General features: G+C 44.8%; 1 protein-coding gene across 5 annotated transcripts in view; it reads left to right on the forward strand.

Moving 5' to 3' along the window:
- The window catches only part of FRMD4A (FERM domain containing 4A), a 491,624-nt gene that overhangs the window by 349,860 nt on the left and 120,566 nt on the right, over positions 1-21,198 (forward strand). For all 5 annotated transcript variants that reach the window (XM_059910391.1, XM_059910396.1, XM_059910410.1 and 2 more), the window contains exons 4-5: positions 8,853-8,945; positions 20,033-20,117. In XM_059910391.1, the coding sequence (XP_059766374.1) occupies positions 8,853-8,945; positions 20,033-20,117 (178 nt within the window). The remainder of the gene's footprint in view (positions 1-8,852; positions 8,946-20,032; positions 20,118-21,198) is intronic.

Below are 21,198 nucleotides of genomic sequence, written 5' to 3' on the forward strand. Positions count from 1 at the left end.
CACCATGTGATAATTATCAAAACTAAGAAATTAACATTGGTACTATATTAATAACTGAACTACAGACTTTATTCAAATTTCATCAGTTTCCCATGAATGTCTTTTTCTATTCCTGGATTCAAGTTCATTTAGCCCCTTTTATTTTTAATAATTCTGCACAAATAAAAAGATATATACAGGCATACCTCATTTTATTATGCTTTCCTTTATTGTACTTCACAGATACTGTGTTTTTTACAAATTGAAGGCGTGTGGCAAACCTGCATCGAGCAAGTCTGTCGGTGCCATTTTTCTAACATCATTTGCTCATTTCGTGTCTCTGTGTCACGTTTTGGTAATTCTCACAATACTTCAAACTTTTTCATTATTACTGTATTTGTTATGGTTTTCTGTGATCAGTGATCTTTGGTGTCACTTTTGCAAAAAGATTACAACTTACGGAAGGCTCAGATGATAGTTAGCGCTTTCTAGCCATAAAGTATATTTAATTAAGGTATGTACCTTGTTTTTTTAGACATAATGCTATTGCACACTTAATAGACTACAGTATAGTGTAAACATAACTTTTGTGTGCACTAGGAGACCAAAAAATTACCGTGAGTCACTTTATGGTGACATTCACTTTATTTCGGTGGTCTGGAAGCAAACCCCCAATATCTCTGAGGTGTGTCTGTAGATGATTATCTGTGAATATCTGAATTGTGGTGATACATGCACACAATGACATTTTGGTGGTCTTTAAAACATTCTGAGGCCAAGTAAGAGCCTAGTATAAATTTGATCTTAAAATAATTATTAATATTTTGCTACAGACATGATCCTCGACCTTGACTCCACATTGAAAGTCACCTAGGACACCTTATAAAATGCCGGTGCCTGGGCCCTACCCTCAGAAATTCTGATTTAATTGGTCTGAGTGTGGCCTGAGCATCAAGATTTTTGAAAGCTCCCCAAATGATTCTCAGATGCAGCCAAGTTTGAAAACCCCTGTTCTAGAGAAAGGGTAATGTTGGTGTAAATTACCTCTGCTCCCTCCCTCCAGATGCAGGAAGAGAAGCTGAGTTCACTCAAACTTTGAATGTGTGGGACCCATCAGGACACACACCGGGAACCTGCAAAGTTATAAACTCTCCCCAACTCCAGACGCTGGAAACCTGTTTGCAAACCAACTCAGAAGTTCAGATTTAATGTTTCCTTGAGTGCAAATAGAGTAATCAAGATTTTCATTTATCAAACATTGGTGTCCATCATTTAAGGAAAGTTATTTTTACATGTTATTTTCAAAATATTTCCACTGCTGTTTCAACAACCAAGTTGATTTTTTTTTTAGAACTTATGGTTCTGATTGATTGTACAATTTAAATCCATAAAGCCCTATTCTTGGTTATATGATCTAGTCTCAGTCATAATTTTTATTTCCTCTGTTTTGGTGTCTTTACAAAAAACTATATTGAGGTGTAATTGACATACTAAGCTATACATATTTAAAGTGTGCAATTCAAGGAGTTTAGACATAGACAAACACCTGTAACACCCAAGTTTTTAATATTTTTTAAATTTTATATTGGACTATAGTTGACTTACAATGTTGTGTTAGTTTCAGGTGTACAGCAAGGTGATTCATTTACACGTATAGATATATCTATTCTTTTTCAAATTCTTTTCCCATTTAGGTTCTTATATAATATTGACATATGCAAACACCTGTAACACCCAAGTTTTTAATTTTTAAAATTAAAAAATAATTGTTGACAGAGAATCCCATCATCAAAAGCAATAACTAAACAACTTTTAGACTATTCAGCAGAAGTTGTCAAACACACCCCAAGCTGAGGTCATGATTATGTAAAATATTTAAATTTGAATCTCTTCTTGTAAATGTTAAGGATTGGTTGTCAAATGCTGTAAATGAGTATCCATGTAAAAATACTTTAAGAAGTACTTAGGAAGTTGAGGGAAAAGGTTAAGAAACTCAGTTAGCCATTATTGCACATTTTCAAAGCAACATACAGTTAGAATGTATTTTCACCTACCAATTAAGAAAATGAGCAGTTCTTAACCTCTTATTTAATCACAGACCCCTGTGAAATTTCAGTTACATTCCCTCACCTCCACAAATGTTCACAAACAAAATAATTAGTGCTTAAGTTTTAGAGGGTTCACAGATACTCTGAAGACAGAATCTAAGTTTAAGAACCAAGTAAGGCTTTTTTTTTTTTTTAGCAACATACTATGTCTTAATTAATTGAGTCGTGGATAGGTACTGTTTAGGGAGTGTGATTTATCTGGATAATTAAGGTCCAAAATGCCCCCAACACACTGGAAATACATCCGTAGACCCAATGCCAGGACAATGGGGAGAATCCTCTGTCCTACAGTGTTCTTGGGTCCTGCATCCCAGGACTGGCATTGACTGAGACATCTGAAAAGGGTCTAGTTGATGAGCATTTCCCAGTCATAAGCTAATGTACAATTTAAAAAATAAAGTAGAAAAGCAATTTTCCAATTGCAGAAGAAACCTCCACAAGATGCAGCCCTGGGCGTGTCATTTATTTAGAAATAGGTTTGGGAGTTCCATTCATTAAATGCTCTGTACCATGAGACTAAGGAGAAAATCAATGGCTACAACCTTGGTGCCTGGGTTGTAACAGCTGCTTCTGGGAACGCAACATTCAGCGTTCGTTACCCCCTCGGAGGCGGCCTGCGTAGACCCTCAGATGCTGCGGAAAACAACAGAAACTTCTGTTCAGTAACTGGAAAGGGGCTTTAGCAGAACTCTTCCTGTGTGCAGCTAAGCGAAGTAAAAAAGCATGAGGCAACCAGAGGGGACCTTAGAGATCCTGGCTTTCTCCTGACCTTTTCCTTCCCAAAGCGAGTGGTACGGGGGCACTCGGATCCTGGACGAGGTGAATTCTCATCGAATATGGAGATGGTTTAGTTAAGGCAGGAGCGGCATCTATACGTGGAGGGCAGTCATGGCACCAACAGCAATATTGATCTGTGGGGCTTATCTGAGGCCAGTGTATTCACTTCTTAGCAAATGTTTATTTAGCATCCACTGTTAAGCCTGGAGATACAGAAGTAACTGGCCTTTGACCCCTTGGAGAGCTTGTATTTTTAGTTTAGGAGGTAAATATTAAGATAGAGTGTAGAAGGTACTAGAAAAGAAAATTTGGGATAGCCTTCAGAGGACATAGTGGAGCAAACAATTCCTCCGTATAATAAAAAATTAAAGGCATAAATTCAGATGGACAAAAGAGCCCATGATTTAGTCATCTGGGCTCGCCAGTACATTCCTTACCTTTATCTATGTGCGTGCATCTCTCTTGCAGGCTCTCTCTCTCTCACTTATACACTCCACATATCAATACTTGAAAGCCATTATTTGAGGGATTCTAGCTAAATCAGTATGCCTGAGCTGTCCTTGCTGAGCACACGTACTTCTGATTCAAAGACACTGAAGAGCAATATCTTCTTCCTTTTGAAGAACTCCCCACCCCCTCTCTCCATCCAGTGACATGTGTAAGAATTTCATCTCTTGTTTAGACTTTCTTTGGAAGCTCATTCCATACGAATCAGCTGTCTACAATAAAAACCTCTGAAGGCACAGAGTCTCATTCTACCCTGGGGTCCAAAAAGTGATGGGTTCAGATAGACTTATCACACACCTCCACCCTCCAGTGACTTTCTGCGAAGAAAGCTCTCCTTAAGGCCATCTCTATTGAAGGTGCCAATGCTTGGACCAAAAATCTATTTGTATTATATGTAGAAGCTAAAAGCAATCTGTTAAATAAATGCATCCAATTTCTGTTGCCTCGAAGCAACTGCATATTTATTACTGACCTAACAGTTTGACCTATTGCCACCATAAACCAAATGGGGGGTGTTATCTCGCTCAGCTTTAAAGATAGTTATCAGTCAAGCAATAACAAAAATACCCTGAGGGTCTGCTGGGACTGTTTTTTTTTTGTTTTTTGTTTTTTGCTTTGTTATCGGCAAATGCACTGATGTGCATTCTCAAATGAAAAATCAATGAGATAATGAAATCCAAGCTATCGGGGATCTCTTAGTTAAACTGTATAGAGAAAATGCTTCTTTTACTCTTTGCTTCCCATCCCACCCTAGCTTAAAGGAAAAAAAAAAAAGAAAAAAGAGGTTTGAGGAAGAGACCTGATGTCAGGAACGTGAGGTGTTACATATGAAAGAAAAAAATCCCAGACAGCGAGGAATCCTTGATACTGTTGGGTGTAGGAAATGTGACTTTGAACCCAACGCAATCAGCAGAAAATATTTTAACAAGTTGGAAAGTGGTGGCCTCAGAACTGGGGTTTTTAATCCATCTCTTAGCTTTTGCCTAAATATTGGGCAGTTATCCTGAGGGACCTGGGCTGGGTCACTGGTCCCTCAGGCTTTCCCTTTGTAGCACCTTCAGTGGAGAGATTTTTTTACAGGCACATAAAGTGGAAGGAGCGACTTCCTTCCACCTGAGGGTCCCGGGACTCCAGGTGCAGGAAGCCCACCTCCCCGCAGATATTGGAACCCTGCCTCTGTGTGTGTGTGTGTGTGTGTGTGTATGTGTGATGCCATCCCTCACAGAACTGGGGTTGAGGAATCCAAGTAGGGCACATGGGGGAAGGAAATTCATTTTTCTTCCAAGGCCAACTATTCGCTTTAGGGGGAGTTCTGGCCTCCTTGTTCTTTCTGTTTTTTGACCATTTTCTCACTTTCTAGTCATTTCATGGCTTGATCAGTGCTAAACTAATATATGGCTGGGAACCAAGGAATTCGTCCCTAGACTGCTGTTCTTTTAAAAAGTTGAGTGTAGGGAATGAAATTACCTAGGGAGGGGGGATCCATCTACCTATTTGTCCTCTGATAACATGGATGAAGAAGATGGGCAGTGAGCAAACCCAGTAGGGTGGTATCCAAGTGCTGTGCATGTCTGTGTCTCTTCAAGCAAAAGGTCCCCATTTTCAGATTCTCCACCAAGTGAATTATGGCCCCCAGAAGCCAAGTCAAACCCCCAGTGGTCTGAGTGGTCAGAAATGCTGTGCCCTTGGGGTGGGGTGAGGATTTCTCAAGCCTGGCCCATTGACTGATCTTGAGAGCACAGGTAAAACGTTCCACCTCTCGGTTCCTCCTTATTCCTTGAGTTTGGGACCAGAGGAAAACCACTGAGCACCATTCTAGTCTGTCTTTCTTGAGAGGATCCTTAAGAGGTTATCTCACCAGACTCTTTATCAAGAATTATTGCAAGGCAAAAGATTAAAATTTAAATCTCCATGATCATTGAATGGATTTCTGTTCCGAGTTTTTGCATATTCTGTATTTATTTGGCCTCATTCATTACAGGGCCAAACTAACAGCCAACGTTGTTTCCATCCCCCCTGTGACCCTGAGGCCACACTCTGAATCACTTCCTTTATGTAACTCTCACATCCCAAGCCAACATTCTCCCTGTCCTTAATCACCCCGGGGGCCAGTTACCAGAGAACCAGGGACAGCTCTTATGCCTCAGGGTCCACCAGGATTGTTCAGACTAGCCAATCCTAAGCTGTTCCCCCTGCCTTTTCCACAAAAACCCTAAAAAAGTCTCTGGCCTATGTCTTCCCCATATTCCTTTCTGCCTTATGACCAACACTGGTGCTTCTCCTCATGGCCCTGCATGGTGTAGGTGCCTCTCATTTCCAGGAAACTGTGAGGAACATTAAACTTTCCCTTCAGTGGCATTGACCTCTCTGTGTTGTCACTCAGTCACTTTTATAAATTAAGATCAGGGCACAAATCAGCTGCTTTTGGAGGTAGTTATCTGATCAATGAGCAAGTACTTTCGAGTCCGTAGTATTTGCCAACTGCTGTGCTAAGATCTGGGGATGATTTTTTTTGTTTGTTTAATGTTGAAAACTTACAACTTAGATGGAGAGACAGGTCATGTTTTTTAAATAACTAATTGCACAAGGCAGTGCTAAGTGCCTTGCAGATGACACAAACCAGAAGCTCTGGAAATGTTTGAAAGAAACCCCAGACGTAGGCAATCAAGGAAGACTTCACTAAAAGTAAGACTTGAACTCAGCCTTGAACAATGGCTATCATTCATATAAAGAGGATGGAGAGACTGTTCCAATGAGGAGAAACCGCATGATCAAAGTCCTGGGGTGAGTGTGCATATGGCGTGTTTGCAAGAGGCTGAGCACAGAGAGAGAATCCTAGGAGATTTGGGACATTTTCAGAGGCTGGAAAGCAAGGGCTATGGCTTATTACTCCCCAATAATGAGGTCGTTTGTCTTACCTTCCAATTAATCAAAAATGCACATGCTGTCACCTTATAGGATAGATCTCTCTGTGTTTTTCAGATATAAAAAGTCTGTTGAGGAAAAGTGTGTACACAGAGTAAGTTCTGTAGACTTTGGGAAGTGCAGCAGCAGAGGTGTGCCTGGGATGGGTGCCGTGTGAGTCCAGAGGAGGACCCACAGCCCAGGCTGGTGTGTGGTGTGAGGGAAGGGGTGTCGGGGAAGGATTTCTGGAGGAGACATAGGAGAGCTGGGTCTTGAAGGATGGGCCAGACTTTGCTGTGCTGTGAAAGAGAGGAAAGGCATTTTAGGCAGAGGGAACAGCATGAGCTAAGGTGCAGAGGTTTGAAACAACATGATCCCTGAGGGGCATTGTCGGCATTCAGGTGTGACCAGAGACAACAGCGGCCTCCAGGCCTTCTGTTTCCAGGTCCCATGTCCCATTGGACGAGAATTTATCCCGCCTTTCTGGAAGATGTTGGTCCAGTCATTTTGCTTAGAAAACTTCTTTTTTCATTCTTTTTTTACCCTTACTATACTCAGAGAAGAGTCACCAAGCATGAAACATAAAGTTAATAGAAAAAAATTTTTGTCTAGGTGAAAATTCTTGGAGAAAGAAGGCAGGTTCCTCAGGCGGACACTCTTCCAAAGCAGCTCTCATCCTCACCCCTAGAGCCACAGGTGTAGGCTTAATTGAAGTAAGGATTTGCTTTTTTGTGCAAAAGGTGCAGTTTGAATGACATCTCAAAAGGGAGGTGGCAGCCTCTGGAGTGTTCTCTAGCTTTCATTTTTTGGAGGCTTAGAGGAGCAAACATTTTAATACAATGATGCAACAGCTTTGTTTAATAAGCACCAGCCTTTCACACAGGTATCTACGTTATAAACATCAGTGTTACTCAGCATCAGGCCCTGAGGAAATGTTGTGCAGTTGTGTCTGTTCGGCATGAGCTTACTAAGTCAAGGCGGTTATAGGACTCTGAGACCTCCAGGATGATGGACCGAGATTGGGGAAGGAGAGGAGAGGAAAAGGACAAGGGTAGATTGCTCTGCTCCTACTTGTTCTGTGATCCTGCCTTGCTCTTCAAAGACCAACCTCCTCAACTTGACTCCAAGGCCTTGGTCACCACTCTCCAGCCTCATCCCTTTCTACTCTCATGACACAAAGGTTTCTTCCCACCTCAGGGCATTTGCACATGCTGGCCCCGCCGCTTGGAAAGTGGTTTCCCCTTCCTCTTTGCTTTCCTCTTGTCATTCTTCAAATCTCAATCAGACGTCCAGCAGTACTTCTCAGACCTCAGGACTAGATCAGGTTCTTACAGGTTCTCGTAACTCATCGTCCTAATAATATTAGTAATTACATAATTGTGGAAATAGTTGCTGAGTGTCTGTCTCCTAACGAGAATATGAGCATCAGGGGAATAGGGACTGTGTTGATTTCACTTACTGCTACATCTCCAGACCCTTATTTGAAGAAGGTGGTCAATTAATATTTATGGAAGGAGGCAGGGAGAGTGGGAGGGAAGGAAGAAATAAATGCAGACGTGACCCCATTTATATATCATCAGATATTTCCGTGGTTCACTTTAAAATAGCTTTAATGAGGTAAAGTTGACATGCAATAAACTACATAAAGTGTACAATTTCGTAAGTATTGACATACGTCTACACCCATGAAACCATCACCACCATCAAGATAATGAACATCTCCATCCCAACCAAAAGTTTCCTCGTCCTCCCTGTGATTCCCCCCCATCACCCACCCCCAGGCAACCACCAATCTGCTTGCTGTCACTGCCGATTAGTTTGTACTTTCTAAAGGTTTCTATAAATGGAATCATACAGTCTGTACTCTCTATTGTCGGGCTTCTTTCGCTCAGCATAATTATCTTGAGATTCGTCTTTGTTGCTGTGTGTATTAATAGCTCATTGTCTTTATCACTGGGTAGTATTCCATTCTATAACTCTATCATAATTGGTCCATTCCCCCGTTGGTGAAAATTTGGGTTGTTTCACGTTTGGAGCTGTTACAAATAAAGTGAACATCTGTGTGTAAAAGTCTTTGCGTGGACACCTGCTTTCATTTCTCTTGGGTAAATACCTAGGAGTGGAGTGGCTGGGTGGTATGGTCGGTGTACACTTCATTTTTAAAGAAACTGTCTCTGATTCACTTTGCACCCCATCTGCTTCCAGCAAGATGTTGTGAAGATTGCTAACATGTTTCTGAAGTGTGTTTGGAGGCCTTCAGGAGAAAAGGCAGTCAGGAGTGTGGTGGTTAGGGAATTCAGGACAAGAAAGAGAGTATGATTGCCTTTTCATTTTAGTGTCATTGAGGAAATGGACTGGGGATCTCAAACCCCCGACTTTGACTGTCATGCAGTATCTCCCGCTGACGCAGTATTCCCCCGATAATTCCCTTGGGTTCTGCAAATACTGAGCACTTAAGAGTGAGGCAGAGGGCCACGTTTATCTGTGGTCCGGCATGTTTTGCAGCACATATACCTTCATCCCAAGAAACTCCGGCAAAACCCAAAGCCCTAACCCACTGGTCTCTCTTTTCCTCAGGGGACACTTAAACTGGCTTCAACTAGATCGAAGAGTCTTGGAACACGACTTCCCCAAAAAGTCGGGACCAGTGGTTTTATACTTTTGTGTCAGGTATGTACATTGGGTATCCATCCTTTCGCTTTTTTTTTTTCCCCCCTCTTTTGTCAGAAAAGTCTGGGAGGGTAGAGCGATCCAAGAAAAGGGAAGTCAAGTTTGTCTTGGTTCACTGCCAGGAATAGAGGTTGTGGTATAGCTTCATTCCCAGCAGATGTAAACACAGGGCGTGAGTGTGTAAAGCATGTCGGCGTGTGTGCGTGGACACACGTGTTTGTGCTCTGACAATAGGATGCTTGTGTGGAATGAAAATAAAACCCTTTTTCTTTTGCTTTTTTGCGGGGGAAGGAGGGCATATATCTCAAAGGAAACTAAGTCTCTGAGAATAACACAAATCCGTGGTTTCTTTTGGCGGCCTTCGAAGCTACATAGCAAAAGTCTGCGTATTCTTTCCTTCTGTCACAAGTGCTGCTTGGCATCTTGAAACTTGCCTGTTTTATCCCAGATAGGAATAGCTGAAACCCAGCAGCAAACCACAGATTAACGCATTTCCCACTAAGGGAGGCTATGGTGTAATAATATATCAGAAACAATAGTCATTTTCTGTTCATTAACGTACTGTAAGAAGTTTAATTTCATGACTGCAGGTAACTGTATGATTCTTAGAGTTCATATCTGCAATAGTCTTATGAAGTCAACCAGGCTGACCACTTGGGTTTGCAGAAGGTTGTGTGAAGCCAGAGGGGGATCATGTCATGGGTTCAAGGGCAAAGTACAAATCGCGCATAGCAAAGCCAGGATCTGAGCCCCCAGATCTGGCGGCTCCCTGAGCACCCAGTCTGGGGAGCCATCAGGCTGTTTCTGTCTACACAGCTGCAGAGGTACTTGGGTTCACATGTCTAACCCTTCCACTCAATGCATAGACCCAGCACTTTTTAAAAATGGGAACAGAAATTCAACAGCAGGACACCAATGCTTCACAATTCAGTTCCTCCTAAAAAGCACAGCCAAGAACACAGTTTTAAGCGTAGCCGTCCTGATACAGCGAAAGGCAAAAATCAGAGGTAATGGGTCCCTTTCACAGGCGGGAGTATGTGTCATTATCTCAGCTGGCTGAGTAAATTTAAACTTGCATTTAATCCCTTTTTGATTTGTTTAACAGCTGCAAACATAGCAGATCTAATCTTCGCCATTTCCATCCCTGATGGGCATGATTTCAGTGTCATCTTCTCTTTAATGGCGGCTCCTTTTTCTCAGATAAATGGAAAAGTCATCCTATACAGCCAAGAGGAACAGTAGCGCCGGGAGGGGTGGCGGCATCAAGGGAGACACGGTTGCATTTAAGCAGGTCATTAACCCGCAGTGGGAGATGGGTGCGTACACTTGCCATGGATCAGGCCCCCCTCCTTCGTGATGCTTTTTGCGAACATTAGCCAAGAAGAGAAAACACTGGGCTGGTTGCATATTAGCTGTTTTTTTTCAAGTGTCTGTTATGAGTTGAGTTATTTGTGGGTTTGGGGAGCAAGCCTTGGAGAAAAGCCTGGAACACCGTGAGATTGCTGGGTTGAAGTGTTTGTGGCCGAGGTTCTGCGTGCAGATGGGTCCAGATCACTCCAAGCCAACGTCTCTCCATGGAACCAGATACACAGAGAACTGCCAAGGTAGATCCAGCCTAACAGTAGAACTGGGGACGGGGTGACTGAAGACCCAGGGACATGCGTTTTCCTAGTTGGCCAAAGCAGGCGCCTCCCCAAATGCTCATTAGGAAAAACTCTCCAAATTCACATTTAGGGATGGACATCTTACAGAAATACAAGGCAGAGCTTTCTCTAGCTCATCCTGCAAGCGGATCTTTCTGGAGAGCCCCAGGTTTCTATTTCCAGTGACCTCTTGGCCACCTGCGTACATCAAACTCAACGGGTCCAAAGCCAAATTCATCATTTTCCCAGCCACCCCCCACCTCCCCAAACCTGTGGTCCCATCAAATCTGACGTCATTATCCATTCAGTTATATAGGCTTAAATCTTAAAATCTGTCCCCCTTTCCTCTCCCTCAAATTCTTACGGGCATGAATTCTCTGCTGCTACTTAGGAAATCTCTCTCTGCCCTGCCTTCTCCTCTTTATTACGTGAACTCAGGCCCTCATCTTCTGTCACCTAAATTTTTACGATCGCCTCCCGGCGTGGGTGTCTCCCTGGCGCTGGCCACGAAGGATCCTGGTTCCCGGAACCCCCGCTCGCCCGAGTCCCCACTTTGCAGCCGGCTGAACAGCATGGTATCAAAATACTGATAATTTGTCTTCTCCCAGAGAGGAAGCAGGTTCTCCCACAGGGGTGAATTCCGCACTTTTACCTTGATTTTCAGCCTGGGAAGAATTCCCAATTTATAACTCGGTGCCTTTCTGAGGATGCCTATAGGCTATTTTCTACAACCAAGTGGTATGACAAATTATCTTCATAAAAGACCCAGACCTTGGAATATGCTGTAGTCTCTAAAAGAGCTTCTGACCAGCTGGGCTCTTTCCCTGTGCGTACACACTGACCTTGCTAAACAAGAACCCAGCTGTCCATCACCCGTGCATCCCTGAAGCAGGCTGACTCTCCAGCCCCTCATTGCCTTTCTCCTTTCCTTTAAACATCTATATGTTACATCTATATAACACGTGTACAGTTACATAGGAGAATAAAAGCAAAATAGAACCACCTGATAAAAGAGACCATGGAAAAGATCAGCTGCCTTAAGCCAAGATTTAAGAATTCATGGAGTGGACATCTTAACCCTGTGTCACCGAGGATCTACGTTTGGGCTGCCACCCAGCATAGCTTGTTACTTGGCATTTATATATTCTTCCGCTGCGATGCATATTCAAAACATCTGTGAGAGTGAGGGCAGAATTATGGCCTCCATTCAACCAATTAGGAAAAATAAGACCCAAATATATTAAATAACGTGAATTGGAACTCACAGAATTTTGCTTCATCCTCTAAGCCAGGAAATAAGCATTTCCTCCTTGGAGGGTGTGAAGCTGGCTTCAGGACAGTTTCAGAATGACAGGAAGGAGGGCTAAGAACCTGCCTTCACGGACCCGTTATTTAGCCTCACAGGGACTTGATCCCTGCAATTCTCATCAGTCAAATGACCAGGAATGGTCACAGTGGCATCAGGGTCTTAATAATGACCTAAAAAGGAAAAAGGTCAGAGAAGAGGGAACTGTCCATTATTACGGATGAATTATCTTCACAACAATCCTTGAAACAGGTGTGATTTTTCCTAATCAAGATAAGGAGATGGAGGGCCAAGATGTTTAGGTAGATTCTGCCCCCAGGCATGGCTGGTAAGTTATTGTATCGGTTCAGCCAGATCTGACCCCAGTGGTGGGGCCCCACCCCTTACACCACGCGGCCTCCGTCTCACAAGTGAAAAGTGACATCAGGATTGCTAACCAGAGAGCCTGCCGTTGCTGCCTGTGCGACAGGGCCAGAGGACCCGAGTTGAGGTCGCTGACCTTGGCCCATCTCGGCTCCACGCTTGGCCACACCTGCAGCACCAGCGTCCATCTGCAAAGGACAGAAGCCCCCAGCTCTGGGCAAGAGGTGTCGTGGAGAGCAGCCCTCCCAAGCCTGACCTCGCTGCTCTGGAGCTACCCAGCTCAGCACCGTGACAGAGCGCCCCCTGCGGGGGACAAAGCAACCTGTAGTCCCAAAGCTTGGCGGCCCTATTGGAAACCACCTTGGTGGAGGAAGGGGCATCCTCAGTGGGAAAGCAGGCGTTTCCAGAAGCTGAGATGTGTGCTGTTAGTCCCACTTGAGAAAGACTTGCCACCTGCTGACAAGGGGGACGTCCAGTGGGGAAGCGTTCTGCCCTGCCCTGTGCTCTCTCCTCTTCTACAAAGAACACTCCTCAGTCCCACCAGCCCCTTTTTGTCACCCTGAGCTGCGTCACTGCTGGGCCTTAAGAGCCAAAAGCCACTCTTCATTTCAACTGTGAGGTGTCAACAGCTTTCTCACTTGTGAACTCCATGCTACGTACTCACCATTATCGATGGATTCGGTTGTTGATTCACGGATATTCATTGGCACTTGCTATGTTGCAGGTACCATTTGAAGAGGTAGGAAGAGAGAAGTGAACAGGTGAACAAGCACCATCCCCAGCTTCCAAGGTCTCTGTCTGTCTCTTACACACACACACACACACACACACACACACACACCCCTCATCCCGTCTTCTGTGGCTGGTGGGTCCACCTGCCCTCCAGTTCCAGCCCCTCCCACCACCTCAGGGAGCTCTCTCCCTCTAGTGTCCCCGCCCTTTTTCTCTATCTTAAGCTGCTTCTCCACTGACCCCTCCCCTCCACGCCCCTCCATGGTGCTCCCACCCTCACAAAAGAAAATACCCTCCCTGACTTGTCTCCTCCTACAGCTACCACCCCTGTTCCCGCTTCTGTTCACAGCAAAGGTTCAGAAGGATGGACTTGCTGCCCCCTTTCCCATGTCCCATTGATCCCTCAGTCTCTGGGGGTCCAGCTTCTGGTCCCATCACCCCCATGGTCACTGGAGGTCTCTGGGCACCAAATTCCACAGGCGCTTCTCTGCCCTCCCCTGTCTGAATCAAATAATGTCATCATCTTTCTGCCCCCAACTCACTCTTCTTTCCCTGACACCTGCTTATCTCTGTGATGGACACCACCACCCACGCAGCCCCCCAAGCCAGGAAGTTGAAAGTCGGCTTTGACATCATCTGCTGTCTCCCACCTGCTCCCTTCTCTGGCCTCTTATGCATGAACTCTTCTTGTTTTCATGTCTTTAAGAGCTCCATCCGTTACTTTCCATGCCCACCCTCCCTGGCTATAATTAGGGCCTTCATAAGCCTCTCCTGGTCCTGAAGTCTCCTTGTTCATCTCTGCTTCTGGCCTTGGCCCCTTCCATTCTATCCTATGTGTTGCCACTGAGCACCTTTCTAGAATTCTTATCTGATCCCCTACTCATGGTGTTCCTGGCTTTCCATGATCATGCTAAGGCCGCCCTCCGCATGTCCCTTGTGACCTGGCTTGTGCATGCCCGTCCAGCCTCATTTCTCCCCACTTCCTGCCCCTCACACACATCCGTTACAAGCAGCCCAGTGATCGGTGTATGACCAAGATCGAACTCAACGGCAAGACCCTTGTTTAATGCTGTGAGGCAAGCTCCCCAAACTGAGAACAATGACCCTCTGGTAGTGTCCACCAGGCAAGCTTAAGAAATAGGTCGAGAAAAAATAGAAGGAAAATATGCCTACCCACCCAAGGGAGCCCCTCTGTCCTTTTTTTTTTTTTGTAGATACAAGTTTATGCTCAGGACGATTCCTCCATGTCTGGGCTGTTCCTTTCATTATGTATTCTCCAGCCATGTCCTTGGAGCTCTGGTCATCAACTGTGTTTGTAGGAAAATAAATAGAGATTAGATATGTCTCCTCAAACTTAGAGTTTCACAAACAATAAACAAAAGTGAGCTACAGAAAAGAAAAAAAAAAAAAAAGAAAGAGAGGAGATGCCAGGAAGCTTTAATCTGGGAGAGGGGATTTTACAATTGAGTTCATGACCTGACTGTTGGTGTCTTTCCTGGCTGATTAAGACAGCAAGTGCTGTTTCCTGTCACTCACGGTAACAATGATGGCATGGATCTAAAACGAGGTGCCTGCTAACCAGAACTTGCTAGATCTCAACTGGGTGTCCCAGTTAGGATTTGCAGCACTGTGGAAATTCTCAACATCAGAGATACTTGGCCGCAGAAACTCACAGCAGTATTAATTATCCTTCTCATTACGATCGCTCCTTTTTGCTACCAAAAGCAGGCCTTCCAAATGTGACATTTGTGTTCATTACAAAATGAAATCACTGGGCCATTTAATTAACACTTGCTGTAAATAGTCAGTGATTCCCAAGTGCCAAGGGGTGGATGTGAGAGGGAGGAGGAGGAGCGAGGGGGCCCAGTGGAGGAAACCTAGCTGATGTCATCTTGCTGGATGGTGTTCAGTCTGCCGCCCCCTGAGACTTCTACACGTTAAAGGGGACCAGACTCCCCAAGGCTTCAGAGCCTTCAGTGTTTAATATGCTCAAACATGTAGTAGCATAGCACATATTTATTCCTACTTAGACCTTCTGATAATATATCCTCAGATTAGCATCATCTGGGTCAGGTTGGGTGTGGCATCAGTCATGGTACTAAGCCAGCTTTGCCCTTGGCCTAGAGCACCGTTTCCTTTGACTCAAAAAGAAGCCCTAAGGGACTTCCCTGGTGGTCCAGTGGTTAAGATTCCGTGCTCCCAATGCAGGGGACCCAGGTTCGATCCCTGGTCAGGGAACTAGATCCCACATGCCACAACTAAGAGCCCACATGCTGCAACTAAAAGAACCTGCATGCTGCAACTAAAAGAACCTGCATGCTGCAACTAAAAGAACCTGCATGCCACAACTAAAGATCCCACATGCCACAACTAAAGATCCCACATGCCTCAACTAAAGATCCTGCATGCCACAACTAAGACCCAGCATAGCCAAATAAATAAATATTAAAAAAAAAAAAAAAAAAAAAAGAAGAAGCCCTAAGATTCAGTCCTACTGGGAATTCCCTGGCAGTCCAGTGGTTAGGGTTTCACGCTTTCACTGCTCAGGGCCCGGGTTCAATCCCCATTCAGGGAACTAAGATCCCACAAGCTGTGCGGCATGGCCAAAAAAAAAAAAAAAAAAAAGATTCAGTCCTACTAAATATGCTGAAGAGCCTGTTTTAAATTGTAGGTTTTATTAGTATTCAGGTACTTGGGGCCAGCAGATCAGGAGATGACTGCCATTGAAAAGAGAGATAGCTACTCGGTTCCCAAGAGGAGGGGGTACCCCATGCCAGGCAGGGCCACATGGGGAAGCACCAGGCTCGGCCAGTAGGCAGAGGGAGTGAGGGACCTGTGGGCACCAGCCTTTATTGTGGTTTCTGCAGGAAAGAATGGGTGAGGCAGGGTAAGCATGCTTAGGATTGGCTAGCTTGAATAATTTCAGCAGGCTTTGGGGCATGTTACAACTGTCCCAAGTTATCCAGCTGCTGGCCCTGGGATGATTAAGGCAGGTGGATAGCGGCCTGGAATGTGAAATCCCCATAGGGGAGGCGAGGAAGTGTATGTGGGCGCTGGATTGGCTGGTCTGCCTGCAAAAGGTGTGCTCACAGGTGAATCCTTTACCATCTTTAGGAATTGGCTAAGCCTGGGAGGGGCCATCCCTCCAGGGTCAGCAAGGCCCCAGACGTCAAAGCATCCAAAACACATAGTTAATACAGAATCGGACTTGGAATTGTCCACACAGACCCTCTGAACCTACGAGACATCATTCATTTCCTTAGGTTTACCCAGAGACCTGGAATTTTCTTTGTGAACCGGGTCTTTGAGGAAGCCCGCTGCGCTGGTAGGTAAGCAAATGCAACATCGCCACCTACTGCCCAAAGGGAGGACCTTTGACCAGGCTCTCAGGAAAATCTAAAGAAACAGAACTGGCATCAAGACTTTGAACACACACCGTCAACCCTCCCCATTTCCCTAGAAGTGTCTTCTCCGGTAGTGTGCGCTGGGCCTCGGTGTGGGATTGAGACGTCTGAGGTCTGTTTTTCTCTGGGCACTTTTGACTCACCTGCTCCCTAGCGCAGATGGAAAGTTCAGGATGAATTAAATATCCAGGGTTACAGAACAATAATATGACAGGCCTGGAACTCACAGGATTTCCCAGGCTGTTTCTTGGTGATAAAGGTTAACAGGAAACTGCTTTCCAGTTTCTTTCAAAAGGAGGTGATTTTTTTCCCGTCCATCTCAGAATATGCTTGTTATTTCCTCCACCTTCCTGTCTCTTGTGCAGCCAGGGAACAGATACTGTCTCAAAAGGCATAGAATTTGCCATCTCGCTTCAGTTTTCCATTATTAGAGAGTTGGAAAGGGAAGTGTTACTTTTTTTTCTTAATATGCTGTTGAGGAGAAAATGGGGGGCAGGGGGGCAGAATGTCTTCGCTCCTTAATTCTCAAGAATTGAAGCAAATGGGATCAAGATGTAAGGCATGGCTTTGAAAAAATTGAGTTATTTCAGACCCAACAGCTTTAGACTCAGAATTATTATTCCAGAGCTAAGGTCACTGTCTGGCAAACTCTAGCAGCCTCTGCTGTTCTTCTGGCTCTAGGATTGAAAGTCATCAGCAGCCCTGCGTGAGCAGCTTTCCATGTTCACGGTGAAGGAAGGGGCAGAGGGACCGGGGCTGGGTGTGGAGTATAAGACCCCCAATCACAAATGGTCTGGGAAATCATTTATTATTTTTTCTCCCTCCTGCATTGTCTTCATCGCCCATTTCACTGTCCAGTAAGAACTCCTACCAACGGTGTGTGGAGGGGAGAACAGTTGAAAGCGTCTTTCATTCATAGAACCTTAAATGTTGGTGCCAGGCTCTGGATTAGTGCTGGGGATGCACAAATGAATGAGATTTGGTCCCAGGCCTCAAGGAGGTAGCAGCCTGCTAAGAAGGCATCTCAGGGAACAGAAAATCACGGGACCACGGGGCCACGGGGCCACACAATAAGCAGAGGGAGTCACCGGAGCCCAGGAGAGGAGGTCTTCTGTGGGGACCGTCTGCAGAGTCAGCGAAAACTTGTGGTGACCCTGAGTGAGGCTGAATGGAGCAGGAGTGAGCTGGGGTGTGCAGGAGGATGGTTCTGGAAGTGAGAGGAATAGCTCGGACACAGGCACAGAAGCAAGATTGATGTGTAATAGGCCACGCCTGCAGGTCGCCCAGCTGAGCTGGCTTTGCTCTGACCCACCCAGAGCCCCATCCTGAGCCTCTTGTCACCCTTTCCCCCTCCCCTCCTCTGCTTCCTTTCCCTTCCCTTCCATCTGTCTGCCTTCCTTCCCTCCTTCTGATTTTGCTATTCTGACTACCCCTTGCCAAAAACTTTACAACGGATGTAGACTTTTTAATTACATCAAATTTAACTTACAGTCGGTTCTCCATATCCACAGATCAGATGTGAAACCCGCGGATATGTACTGACTGTATTGCACCATTTTATTTACTTTTTTAAACTTTGTTTGTTTTAATTTATTTATTTTTGGCTGCGTTGGGTCTTCGTTGCTTCGCGCGGGCTTTCTCTAGTTGCAGTGAGGGGGGCTACTCTTCGTTGCGGTGCACGGGCTTCTCATTGCGGTGGCTTCTCTTATTGCAGAGCATGGGCTCTAGACGCGCGGGCTCTAGAGCGCAGGCTCAGTAGTTGTGGTGCACAGGCTTAGTTGCTCTGCGGCATGTGGGATCTTCCTGGACCAGGGCTTGAACCCGTGTCCCCTGCATTGGCAGGTGGATTCTTAACCACTGCGCCACCAGGGAAGCCCTACTTCACCATTTTATATCAGGGACTTGAGCATCTGAGGATTTTGATATCCTGGGGGAGGGGTGGGTCCTGGAACCAATCCCCTGTGGATACCAAGGGAAAACTGTGTTTTGCTTTGAGATGTAGAATTTGCTACTATATTTCATGTCTCCATTATTAGGGGAGTGAAAGTAGTACAGCTTTACAGTCCCTCTGAGATCACCTCAGACCCTTTATGGAGACCTCCATGACCTAGAATACTTGCTCCAAAAGCCGGGGGCAGGTGCTTTTTTTTTTTTTTTTTTTTTTTTTTGGTAAGGAAGGGGGTGATGGTAGAGATCAACCAGCCAACTCATTCCCAGCCTTTGCATGAATAAAGACTATATTGTAATTTCCAAAAATTTTGTAGACCCTCCATGATGGTAATTGTCAGACTAATATCTGTAGATTGAAAATATCTACTAATCTCTGAAGTTACTCTGGATTCAATTACAAATTTAAATGAACCTGTGTTGTATTCATCACGACAGCCTCTGCACACATCTGTAAAATGGGCAAAGAGGTTGTTTACTTAGTCTGTAGACAAGAGGCTGCAAACTGGGGGGCCACAGGCTTGCCCAAGCCTACACACACATTTTGTTTGCCTCCCAGTGTTGGTGTGTTGGTTTTGCTGTCGTTGTTGTTTTTTTCATCTGAGTTAGGTTCCAGTATTTGAAAGCAGCAGACTTCTTAGGTGGGGAACTGCTGACCACGTCCTGCTGTCTTTTACAGACTGTCAAGCAGAAGCCCAGCAAGGTTATGGGACTTGCCCTGAGTCACACAGCGCTGGGCCCAGATCACTGGGCTCTCGGCTTCCTCCCCAGGATTCTTTCCATCACATCGTAACGCTGTTCTGGACGATCATAGCACTTGTTTCTTCTCATTTCACCTCCTGCCCCCTCTTGGGGCCCCCAGTTCCCATGAGGCAGGTACCCAGTGCCCTCCAGGGGTTGCCACCCCACTCAGAATCTCTTCCCCTCCAAGGCTCTGCGTGCCAATCATTTCCTTCTCCCCTCTCATCACAGCTCCCTCAGTGCAGCTGATCCTTAGACAAGTACAGGTGCCGTACCTAATTAAGGAATTGAATAAACTCCACAGTCGATGTGTAAAGGATCACTGAATGTAAACTTAAATAATTTCAGCATGTGTTGTCTTGAAAATAATCCATAAGTTTCATCTGGGTAAAAAATCCAATTCTCATTTGGCTTCATGTGCATGAATATCACGGCTTTAAGAACACCAGCCACAGCTCTCTGGATGTGCAGACGTCAAAGCCCACCTTGCCATCTTCACGAAGATCTGTTGTAACCATCTCAAGGAGAAATAGGGCCCTTTTTTCGATTAAGCAGAAGAAATTATCTTTTAAAACTCCAGCTCAACAGTGATTAGGACAAAAAGTAATGCAGTGGAAACAAATGACATTATAAAAAAATTGGAAAGCAGGTAATGAAAAAGGAAGTAAATGGTCAAGTTCAAGTTTACTCTTAGAGGTTGATAGCAGGCCGGCTCTTTGCTATGAGAAGGACTGTCAGTCATGATGGTCCTAACCCACGGTAAACGAACTTGAAAAGCACTGTTTTCTCCCAAAAAGGAATGGTGGAAGCAATAGATGATGCCTTTTTCTTTTGTTCCTGTTGGATTGGGAGTCCTTATCCTCAGGTCAAATCGTGTAACTCGGAGAACACTTGATTTTCTGCCTGATTGGTTGATGCTTCTGTAGTTCACTGGCAGTTTTTCTCTTCCAGGTTCTATATAGAGAGCATCTCATACCTAAAGGACAATGCCACCATAGAGCTCTTTTTCTTGAATGCCAAGTCCTGTATCTACAAGGTAAGAACTTCTTCTTCCTGTTCAGAGTTTTCCGTTGAAATCTGAAAGTCTCCTTTGAAGCTGGGAATCCCAACTTGCTGCCTCTAATGCGATTTTATTGATTAGTAGAAGTAATTTATAAATTATTGACTATAAATAAATGAGAACTCCGTGGAGCTAAAGCTATTGGGTGTTCATAACGTGACTACTTCCAATCCCATCACTGTGTTGTAGCTCCCTGGAGGTGTTCCTTAGCTTGATTTTAGGGGTCTCCTGAACTTGGCACCTGTGGCCAAGAGAGGGAAACCCAGACCAATGTGACAAATGCACTAGGTCTCACAATTATAAATGAACCTCTTATGACCAAATGCATATATATTTGATCGTTTTTGGATGTTCTGGAAGTATCTCTCAAAAGGATGCTATTGGCACTTTGGGTGAGACAATTTTTAATTTTTTTTATTGACGTATAGTTGATTTACAATGTGTTAATTTTTGCTGTACAGCAAAGTGATTCAGTTATACATGTATATACATTCTTTTTCATATTCTTTTCCATGATGGTGTATCCCAGGATGCTGAATATAGTGCCTTGTGCTGTACGGTAGGACCTTGTTGTTTATCCATCCTATGGATACTAGTTTGCATCCGATAATCCCAAGCTCTTACTCCACCCCTCCCCCACCCCCCTCCCCCTTGGCAACCACAAGTCTGTTCTCTATGGGGTGGGACAGTTTTTTTATGGTGATAAAAGTTACCATGGTCTCCATTGATAAGTGTACAGTTCAGCGGTATTAAGTACGTTTACCTTGTTTTACAGCCATCATCACATCCATCCACAGAACTCTTCATCATAGAGAACTGAAACTCTGTACCCCTTAAACAGTAACTCCCCATTCTCCCCACCGCCAGCCCCTGGCAACCTCTATTCTATTTTCTGTCTTTATGAACTTGACTACTCTGGGTACCTCATGTGAGTGGAATCACGCGGTATTTGTCCTGTTTTGACTGGCTTACTTGACTTAGCATAATGTCCTCAAGGTTCATCCATGTTGTAGCTGGTGTCAGAATCTCCTTCCTTTTTATGGCTAATATTCCATTG

Source organism: Balaenoptera ricei, chromosome 2 (genome assembly GCF_028023285.1).
Source record: "Balaenoptera ricei isolate mBalRic1 chromosome 2, mBalRic1.hap2, whole genome shotgun sequence".
Taxonomy (NCBI): Eukaryota; Metazoa; Chordata; class Mammalia; order Artiodactyla; family Balaenopteridae; genus Balaenoptera; species Balaenoptera ricei.